Here is an 11,000-nt window from a genome sequence, read left to right as displayed (position 1 = left end):
TGGGGGTTGCTTTATTTCGTTTGGGGTATGGCTTCTTTTTTGCAAGTCTGCTTCATTCTGTGTGAGTGCTCCCACAGAAGAGTCGACACAGTCCAGCTAAGGTAGAAGCAGCTTTGGCCATCTATCAAGGATGGGGCACATCATTGTGGCGGGGCTGTGTTAGGTTTGTGCATGCTTTTTAGCCTTCATTCTGGGACTTTGATTTGGAGCTACTTTTTGGACTGGGCAGCTAACATCTGAAATTCCCCAGGTAGATAGCTTAGATCTTACCTTACCTTCCAGACTGAATAGGAGTGTGGAAAGAGGAGAGATGCAGTCGGTCATACTAATGTAGGAGTTAAACTCCCTTTATATGCTGGTGCACTTGGTCTGTGCCTAAGCCAAAGCATAGTGAAAAGAGAAAGGGAATGAAGAAAAGAAGACGGAGATGGAAACTGAGATTATTCACTGACATCTCAGGTCAGGAGCAGAGTGTCGCACGGGCTCCTGCAGCACTTCTGGGCTGGCTCAGCCATCCCACACTGCTGAACTGGGAGAGACTGTTCCAGCTCTGACTGCCCACAGGCTGTATGTGTGTTTTGTTGTCTTACAGCTCGGCTTTGTCCTGTCCGCGTGCCTAAGTGGTAACAGACTGTTGGATCTGCCATAACCCCTTTCCTGGAGCCGTTACAAGCACCTGATAAGCAGCATGGCCAAAGGTGAGTTACAGACATACAAAGATCAGGTATTTAAACTTTAATACTATCAAGACATGAACATTTTCCTAACACTTGTTCTCAAAAGTAAACAGGGTTTGAAAGAGGAGAGAAGAAAGAAAGAAAGGATTTCTTTGACTTTGTTGGGATTCTTGTTCCAGAACTTGTGGACTGAATCAAAAGGCCTTTGAAATCTTAGTCCTCCGAGCTGAGATTATCTATATTGATTCAGGCTTAACCTGAAATTATGCAATAATGTCCTCATTTACCCAAAGGTTCCGAACTCTTCCTGTTCATTGTTTCCCTTTCCCAATGGCTCTTTCATGCCTATATGCTCTATACCTGCAACTGATTTCTTTATTGATACAGTTTGTGAGTGCTGCACTTTGCCAACTTCTGGCAGAAAAATCCAGGGTTAATTAACTCTTCTAGGAATTGCTTAATCCCTTATCCCAAAAGGATTTAACAGTTGACTGTTTTTTCTGCTCTGGGAAGGACATCCTGCAGCCTTTGTCAGTGATGTTGGATGCCGTGTAGAGGCACAGTACGCCAGAACAATTTCATACTAAGAGCATAACTACTCCAAGCAGAATTCAGAAGCTGGATATGGGCAGGACCCCCAGGTCATTATATCACAACTGCAAACGTGTCCATCCCTCTCAGGCAGGACAGCTACTCTGCTGAACATCAGAGGGGGACAGAAGCTGGCAAGAATGTATTTCTATTAGTATCTAAGTCAGAAGCAAAACATTTGAAATTATATGATTTTCTACACAGAAACATCTATTGCTGTTTAGATTTGAAACTAGAGAACTATTTGAAATCTTAGAATTTGCCAGAAAGCAGAAGCATGGCACCAGTCTGTCTAGAAACTTACTCATAAACACTGCTGCAAGCTCAGTGCAGTTTAGGTTAGATGAATATAAAACAGTCTGTGTTCAGTTAGCTGGACTCTGGACACACAGATACAGAAGTTGGCTTAAATATATTTTCAAAACAGTCACGAGAAAAGCTGTACACTGATGATGAAAGGAGCATGCACATCAAATTTTAAGTTAAATCAGTGTAGTTTTATACACAAACCCATCTCTGTAGGAAAAAAATATAATAAAGGACAATTAAGATGGGCTTTGTCTCTTCAGTACCTAATATTTTGGGGTATAGAGGGGAGAAAAGAGGACTGTCTTCTATGCACTGATTTTAAAGGCAAGAAATACACCCTGAAATTGTTTAATCATCTACCTTTCTTTCTTCCCTTTTTCTGGGGAGTTCTTGTGCTACCTGTGACAACTAGTGGTGTTTCACAGAAAGACATCAGGGTAACAGCAGCACCCGAGCAGGCTCCCAGTGAGCGCTCACACCTTGCTGTCCAAACAGCAAGACCCTTAGCTAAAGGGGAAAAAAGCTTTCCAACCTGGCAGTAGGATTAGTGTTTATCCCTTAATCCTAAAGCAGGCTTGAGGCAATTAGATCTCACACACTCATCAAAAGATACTGCTGCCTTTATTATATATACACCCTACTAATCTGTGATTCAGTGACCTACAGAAAATGGCCTGGATGTTTTTGTGAAAATTAGCATAAGCAAAAAATTTACATCTTTTCTTTTGGTGCAGATAATGAAAAATTTACCACCTTTTTATCCACTGACCACATCCCAAACACCTAAATGACCGCTACTCTTAGTCACAGGACTTCATCTTTGTGGAATTATTTCAAGCAATCTGTGCTTGTGGTGGGCACGCAATTCCTCTGGCTGACTGAGGAATTGGGAAATTCCTCATCTAGGAAAAACCTCCTTAGGAGGATATCATGGTTACTGCAATAAGTTACTGAAAATATTTTCAAACTCTAAATCTTCTGATGATTGTCTTAGATTGGTGTTCTCTAGAGTCCACCCAGATTGCCAGTGCCTCTGCTGCTTGGTTCCCCCAAACCTATGGCTGACAGTTAAGAAGCAATTAGGCCAGCTGCTCGTTTTCATAAGCATACAGGGTACATGTCTGTTCACTTCCACTGGCATCTGCTGGTTCATGTTTGACCTAGGGTTATGTGGCGGAAGGAGGGGACACTGCTGAAGACAGCATGCTACTGAATGCTGCACAAAACCACTTCTCTCTTAAAAAGGAAGCAAATCATCAGCAAGGACAAAAATAGGGTATGTAACCCCTTCTTTATTTATGTGGACTCCAGTGCATTTTTGATGGGGGTGTGGGAATGGCAAGTGCTTTCTAACTCTCTGTGGGAGAGTTGACACTCTGATTTCTTTCCTGGCTTGCACACATTGAAAAGGAGACAGTCTTAGTCCTCCTCCCCAGCTGTGCTTCAGGCCCTGCTTACTGATGGCCTCTGTGGATGTCCTAAAGCATACACAGCTGTGCTGAGGTGGACAGCCACTACTACAACATCCACTTCCAGGTACTGCCAGTTCCCTCCTTTGTTTGCTGTGCTAGTGAAGGTTTCTAGGTGATTTAAAACCATGTTAACAAAACTGAATTTTAAGAAAAGTTAGTACAATACTGTAGGTCAGTTCCAGATGACTCAAAGCATTTGCATCGGCCTTCCCTGATCCGGACACACACTGCCCAAGGAGGCTGAGACCAGAGCCAGAGTGTTTGCATTCTGTAGGCACTCGCTTGCTGCATCTAGATCTAGGTAGAATATACCCCTGCATCGTAAAAGTTCTTTCCGTTGCTCAGAAACATACCATGCTTAGGAGTGTCTATCCCAAAAAGCATTTGCTGCATTTTTCCTCCCTCTCCCACTTTTCTCCTTCCCTTTACCACTTACTTACCCCTTCTGACATCAACACAGTAGAAGGAAACAAAAATCTCACATGCTGAGCTCTGGTTCTCTGAATTTCATTGCTCCAATTTTCAACAGGGAATGAAGCATTTACACATCCTCTCCTCTCCATGTCCATGCACAGCCACATAACTGAATGGGATGGTTGTCATTTTGTGGGAAGAATATTCTTCCCAAAAGGGTTTAGGTGCTAATGTACAACGGTAAGGGTTGTATAAAATGCTACATGGAGGGATTATGTTAAGTTAAAAATCTTTGCTGTCCTTGTGAGAGCAGTAAGAGGCATTACTTACTGCCAGCATCTTCCTCCTGCTTATGGAGGGCTGAGATTCGAGGGAAAAGGTAGTAATTTATGCAGAAAAAATTGAGGGAGCAAAGAGTTTACAAATGAACTCTTCCTTGTCACCAAACCAGAGTGGAGGTGGAGTGTAACAACTGTTAAGAGATTGCTAGAGACTTTTTCTACTTACAAGAACGTGGAAAAACAGGTAAGTGCAAAACCAAAGGTGGCTAGAAATATTTCACCATTTTTTTATTTTCTAATAATAAAAATAAAACTACATTTCTAAATTTAAAAACAACATTTCCCAATTCTTCCACTCTAAACATTTTGAGCTTTCTCTTGTGGTAAGTTGATACACATGTATTAAATTTGATTTCCAAAGTACTTTCTATTTGTCACTGTTTTGGTGATTCTGTGATTTTGCCCAAAATTTAAAAACCAGCCATAACATTTGGCCAAGTACAAGGAATGGAACTGTAAACATCTGAAAGAGAAATGTAATTTAAAACTGTTTGTGCTAAACATCTTCTATTATGGTGTCAACAAAAACGTTGTAATGATAAGAAATAATAAAAGGGAGATGTGGTGGTTTGTTTTCATGGCTCAAGCAAAGAGAAAAGTAAAAAGTAAATAAGATCTTGAATGACCTGCTGTATGTTTAGCTGTATCTTTTTTAGTAGTCACGAAGACAAATATTATATAGTTTACTGTTTATAATGTCCCCTTTTAACAGTGCATGCTAGGTCAAAAAAAGAGGGTAGAAAACACAATTACTTTCTAGTACTAGGAATTATTCCCCATAGATGCAGTTATAATCTCCTAACAGAATTTTTACTTTCAAGAATCAGGTCTTGTCCCAAACCCATAAAATTGCCTTAAAAATGACAAGATTAGTATTTTAAGTTGCAGGGTATTTGTGTCTCTCACTTAGTGTTTGAGCCTCTAGGGTGGAAATTTGCCCTCGCCCTAGGAGTCACAGTTGTTACAAGTTAAGTTTTTAGTATAATCAGATGACTTTGGGAATGTCACCCAAAATGTTAGGTACTGTGAGATTGTGCCAGTTACGAGAGTTGATGGGACTGTAATATCTTTGTACTTCCTATTTAGAAGAAAGTGCCTAAAAAATGGCTAGCTCTTTCACTCGGGGTTTGCGGTGGGCATCAGGGTGGTTTCTACCCACAGACTTTTTCATTTCCCAGAAATCACTCTGTATTATGGCAACAAGCATAAGATGGTTTTAGTTCCAAGTGCAATATTCTGCACAGGATTTTCTACTTGTGCTTTAAACAAGCAGTGCGCTCAAATCATAACAATGATTAGCAGGCTTTACCTCTTTAATTACTGGCTCAAAGCCCAACTTTTTTCCTCTCTGAAGCAGATACACGTTGCAGCCATTGGATGGCTGCTTGGGGCTTTGGTTCCTTGAGGATTTACACTTAGCGATTTTTAAGCAAATTGTGCTGGAGGTCACAAAAATTCTTCTGCAATCTTGGTTAGAAGGTTTTTTTTTAAAAAAAACTGCAGTACACAACCACTTCAGGGCTAATAATTTGCTCTGTACTTTACCATGCTCACTAAAAAAGACTTTCCTTGCTTTGAAGAGGTTTTTGTCTTAGATAGAGACAGGCAGACAGTGGCATGATGCAAGGAAAATCCAGAGTGGGAATAAATTAATAAATGGATTCATCAGTGAGCTGCATAAATAATGTTACACACCTTTTTGTATAACAGGAATTTACAATTCAGGAAATGTAGTTTTTCATAAAATGTGAAATCTTGCAGCACAGTTTCAGGCTACTGTGTTTTTGCTTTTCCTTCACTGTTCCTGCTTGTGCTTTCAGAACTATTTTCCAACCCTTTCAAGAATGATTTCACATTGCGGGGTTAATCTGAGGCTCAAGGAGCCCCAAAAGTGGTCCCCCTTTTAAAAACTCATGGCCATTCGGCACTTCTGCGTGAGAGCAATCTGGATTCCAACCAGCGAGATCGCCCTCACAAAGAAAGCACCCAGGGAGAGAGCAGCTTTGGCCTGATCTCTTGAGATGACTCTACTTTACTTTGGTAATCCAAACTGTTTAAACCTGTTTGGATACCTGATTAAGGAATTAAGCTGATAGACCAGCATTATAAGTTCCATGACGCAAATTAAATAGCCAAGCCAAGATGTTCACACTTATCTAGTAGGGTTTTGGTGCTGCCTGTAAAGTACATAAAGGAGGGTTACTTTTCAGGTTATAGGAGGTTCTCATGTCTCTTTGGAACCCATCTTCTGACCAGGCAGCCTGTCAGACAATGCCTGTTGGACTTCAGAGAAAGGATAGATCCCAAATCACTAGTCATTTTCAGTGTGAAATTAGTCTTTTATTCTACAGCTGTTAAAATTGTGCTCTACAAGGTACTGCATAGATAGCCAGCTACAGAATTAATGCTTACTGTTTTCACTTTTTTCACATAGATTCATGATGTTACGCCAACAGCTAGTACTTGTCTTTGGGATATCACTAGCTAGTGACACATGTGCTTTTAGAAGCTGTTATTCAGAAGCCCAAGTCTCCCGGTATGATTACTGCAACCTCACAGATATTCCACTTGTGCCAAAGGATACGGTGAAGCTTTTGCTGAGTTTTAACTATATCAGACAAGTGACGGCGACTTCATTCCCGCTGCTGGAGCACCTACTGCTGTTGGAAATCGGAAGACAATGTGTCTATCCTGTGACCATAGGAAAAGGAGCCTTCAGGAACCTGCCAAACCTCCGTGTCTTAGACTTGGGGCAAAACAGGATTCTCCACCTGGATCTCGATGCTTTTGTGGGCTTGCCAAGTTTGAACGTGCTCCGTCTGTTTCATAACGACCTTGGAGATTCCATCCTGGAGGAGCGTTACTTTCAAGAGCTGATCTCGCTAGAGGAATTAGATCTTTCAGGCAACAAAATCACAAAACTTCAGCCTCATCCCTTATTTTATAATCTAACAGTCCTGAAGGAGGTGAACCTGAAATCCAACCAGATATCCAATCTGTGTGAAAGCAATCTTACCAGCTTCCAAGGAAAACACTTTTTATTTTTCAGCCTCCGTTCAAATCATTTGTACAAGACAGATAAGACAGCCTGGGCCAAATGCCCAAATCCTTTCAGAAATATTACGTTCAACTCACTAGACCTTGGTGACAATGGCTGGAGCACAGAGAAAGTTCAATATTTCTGTACTGCCATTAAAGGGACTCAAATCGGTTCTTTAATATTTAGCGTTCACATAATGGGTTCAGGATTTGGCTTCGATAACTTAAAAAATCCAGATTATGATACGTTTGCTGGACTAGCAAGAAGTGATCTTAATTTTCTTGATATTTCACATGGTTACATTTTTTCTCTCAATTCTTTAATCTTTCAAAGCCTTGGTAACCTGGAATTGCTGAACCTTTTCAAAAACAAGATAAATCAAATCCAAAAGCAAGCATTTTTTGGCTTGAGAAACCTAAAACTTCTCAATCTCTCAAGTAATCTTTTAGGCGAGTTGTACGATTATACTTTTGAGGGTCTGCATAGCGTAATATATATTGATTTACAGCAAAATCACATCGGGATGATTGGTGAAAAATCATTCAGTAGCTTAGTAAATCTGAAAATAATTGACCTCCGAGACAATGCCATTAAAAGACTCCCTTCCTTTCCACATCTGACCTCTGCTTTTTTAGGTGACAACAAGCTAATGTCTGTAGTTGGCACAAAAATAGCAGCAACGTACCTTAAATTAGAAAGAAATTGGTTGGCAAACCTGGGGGACCTGTATATTCTTTTCCAAATTCCAGACGTGCAGTATATCTTCTTAAAACAGAACCGCTTCTCGTACTGTGTGAAAAATCGTAATGTTACAGAAAACAATCAGTTAATCTATATAGATCTAGGCGAAAACATGTTACAGCTTGTGTGGGAGAGAGATTTATGTTTGGATGTGTTCAGGGCACTGTCCAAACTTCAGGTCCTACATCTGAATAACAACTACCTTAGTTCTCTTCCACGGGAGATCTTTAGAGGTCTAACATCTCTAAAAACGCTTAATCTAGCTTCCAATCTCTTGTCTCATCTTTCTCCTGGACTTTTTCCACAAAGCCTAACCAACCTAAACTTATCCGGAAACCAGCTTTTTTCCCCCGAGCCAGAAGTCTTTATGACTTTGAGCATTCTGGATATAACACATAATAACTATGTCTGTGATTGTGGTTTAAAGAGCCTGCTGGTGTGGCTGAACGACACCAACGTAACCCTGGCTGGCTCACAGTCGGACAGGTACTGCGTGTACCCACCTGCATTTGCAGGGGTGCCACTGTCCTTTCTGACTTACGATGGCTGTGAGGAAGATGAACTTCTGGAGGCACTCAGGTTCTCGGTGTTTGTCTTCACCTCCATCACCCTCCTGGTGTTTCTGATGGCAGTCATCATTTTTACTCGATGCCGGGGGATTTGTTTTGTCTGGTATAAAACTATCACCAAAAAAATTATAGGTAACCATCCACAAGTAGCAGATAGAAGTGAATACAAATACGATGCGTATTTGTGCTACAGCAAAAATGACTTTGAATGGGTCCAGAACTCTTTGCTAAAGCACCTGGATTCACAGTATTTTAAGAAAAACAGATTTACCTTGTGCTTTGAGGAAAGAGATTTCTTGCCTGGGGAAGAACACATCAGCAATATTCGTGATGCCATTTGGAACAGCAGGAAGACAGTTTGCATAGTGACCAGGCAGTTTCTCAAAGATGGGTGGTGTGTGGAAGCCTTTAATTTTGCCCAGAGCAGGTACTTTTGTGATCTGAAAGATGTCCTCATTATGGTAGTGGTCGGGTCACTTTCTCAATATCAACTGATGAAACACAAACCGATTCGAAACTTTTTACAAAGAAGACGGTATTTGCGGTGGCCTGAAGATTATCAAGATGTAGACTGGTTTTTAAATAACCTTTCTTGCCAAATTCTGAAGGAAAAAAAAGTGCAAAAGAAAGCCAGTGGTATCGAGCTGCAGACGGTAGCAACAGTCTCACATGGATAGAGTTTGGGTTGCTGGCTTTCTAAATGCCCCTTTTCCAGCCATGCTAGGGCAGGAATAAACAGCAGTTTGCTTCATCTTTCCTCGAAAAAGTAGGGAGAAAAATAACTATTTCAGTATATATCCTACTAAACATGGAAACAGCTCGAAAGCGACCAGCAAATATATGAAAGTGCAATTATTTTGTGGACTATGACATACATTTTCAGATTAATTAAATGAATCACAGGTGCTTCACATTTTGGCTGCTCAGCTTCAGACACTTTAGCCTTGATTTTGGGAGTACTACTTACTTCCTTAGAGGTCTGTTTCAGTTGGAGAAGGATTTTTTTTTTTTTTTGAGAAGAGCCCCTGGTACTGTGCAGGAGTGACCAAGGATGCTTCATGTATGGTCCAGCCTGGCCACCCACTCATGTGTTACTTACTCTTGCACTTTCTGAACTTGGTCGCTTTTCATGCTCTGCTTCAAAGTGGCATCAGTACTTCACACCTTTCTGCTTTAAATTGGTGTAATGCAGATTTCATTTATTTGTTTTCCACTCAATTAGCCTCAGCCTTTCAGCTGAAATGTAAAAACTTAGAACTCCATTCACCCCCTTCCCCTCCACTGCTTCTCTGCTCGGTGATAAAACCATGGCCGTGGGTCTGCTTCATTTGCTGCCTGGTGATTTTCCAGTGGAGCTGCCTCCTGCCCTGCAGAGAGGAGCAGGTTTGCCCCTTCCCTCACTCCTCCTGAAGTGAGCCTGGGCTGGAGAAGCAAACAAGAAACTATCTCAGCAGCCCTGTGGGCTGTAGCCAGTGGTATGGCCACTAGCCCAGTGACTGCTGGCCATTCTGGGAGCAGAAAGTACAGACAACTGGTGTGTAATTTGGGTTGTTCTCTGTACATCCTGTGTCCTGATCAGTTCTAAGGTTTTTTTGGGTTTTTTTTTGCTTCTGTTGAATCATTTTCATAGAATCATTAATGCCTGGTACTCTCTTACCTCTCTAATCATTTTACCACTGTTTGTTCAGGTGTGTGTCTTCAGGGGCTTATTCAGGGTCATTTTAATAAAAGTCAGACTCAGTGTTCCTAGAACCCGCACCTATTATTTCCATGGTGACACACTCCTTGAGTGTACTGTTCACTTCAGTTCATACATTTCTTCAACAAAAGCCTACCAATGTCATTTCAGTGAGCTTTTTGCTCTAGTGAGGAAGCAGGAATGGGAGGTTTTGTAAGCTCTCTGTCTTGACCTTAGCTGCAAACAAATAATACCGTCTTAGCTACTTTGATGGAGATGAAAAAGTACGATCCACTTCATGTGAATACAATCATTTGAATATGGCTGTGCCTGTGGCTGATCTAATTTAGTCTCAGTGCACCAGTACACAAGATTTCTATTGATAAAATTACTACAGTAAAATACTGCTTCTTTCTCAATTCAGGAACAGAAAAGAGCTAAACCTTGGAAAATTTTCCGAGCAGGCTGGAAAAGGGATGGCCTGTGCTGTTGAAGCCCTGGGTGTCGCTGTTGGCTCAGAGATCAGCCAGGGCTTCCCAAACTCCTCCTGCCTCCCTCCACTGCAACTGCTGCCATGAGGGAAAAAACGCTGCTGCAGAGGCAGGTCTGGAAAAGAACCAGCAGCTCTGGCTTCTCAGAGCCCCCGTGGGCTCTCAGCAAAGCCACCTCCTGCATTTCAGCTCTCTGAAAATGTCCAACCTTCTTCCTTTTTTATTCCCCCAACCAGTGCAAGTATTTATAGGCATCCTCTAAAGTCAGAGGTTATACCAGGGAGTATTTCACGTAAAAACCACTGACAGACAGCCAAAGTGGGAAGGAATCTGTACGATGAAGATCCTGTGCAGGTCTAGGCTATTCAGCCTATGGATCTGTACATGGTGTAAGAGATGGCAATTTTAAAAACATACTTAAATTATAGTTGAATGAATGTCACAAAACATTTTTGGTCAAGTGTTAATTGAGAGCTGTCTCCAGTTAGGACCTTATTGTATATTAGAAGCCACTCCTGTCACTTCAGGTACTTAAAACTTACTTCTGCCAACCCGCATATGCAGGAATGACACATAGATATAGAGATGACCAAGATGGCTTTAACCAAGGCTTTTCTGTTTTGTTTGAAATGCTTCTGCCTACTTCATGCTTATGCCACTAGTGGGAAGTGGCTAAA

The 11,000-nt window shown here is 41.3% G+C and overlaps 1 protein-coding gene across 1 annotated transcript; it reads left to right on the top strand.

Annotated features, from left to right (window-relative positions):
- The first annotated feature begins 3,081 nt into the window (after positions 1 to 3,081).
- TLR5 (toll like receptor 5) lies at positions 3,082 to 8,831 on the top strand. The gene is made up of 2 exons (XM_074162316.1): positions 3,082 to 3,113; positions 6,239 to 8,831. The coding sequence occupies exon 2, from the start codon at positions 6,243 to 6,245 to the stop codon at positions 8,829 to 8,831; it is 2,589 nt and encodes an 862-aa protein (XP_074018417.1). The 5' UTR covers positions 3,082 to 3,113; positions 6,239 to 6,242.
- Positions 8,832 to 11,000: the final 2,169 nt, after the last annotated feature.

Source organism: Numenius arquata, chromosome 2 (genome assembly GCF_964106895.1).
Source record: "Numenius arquata chromosome 2, bNumArq3.hap1.1, whole genome shotgun sequence".
Taxonomy (NCBI): Eukaryota; Metazoa; Chordata; class Aves; order Charadriiformes; family Scolopacidae; genus Numenius; species Numenius arquata.
The sequence above is the reverse complement of the archived record's forward strand: the minus strand, read 5'-3'. Positions and strand labels throughout refer to the sequence as shown.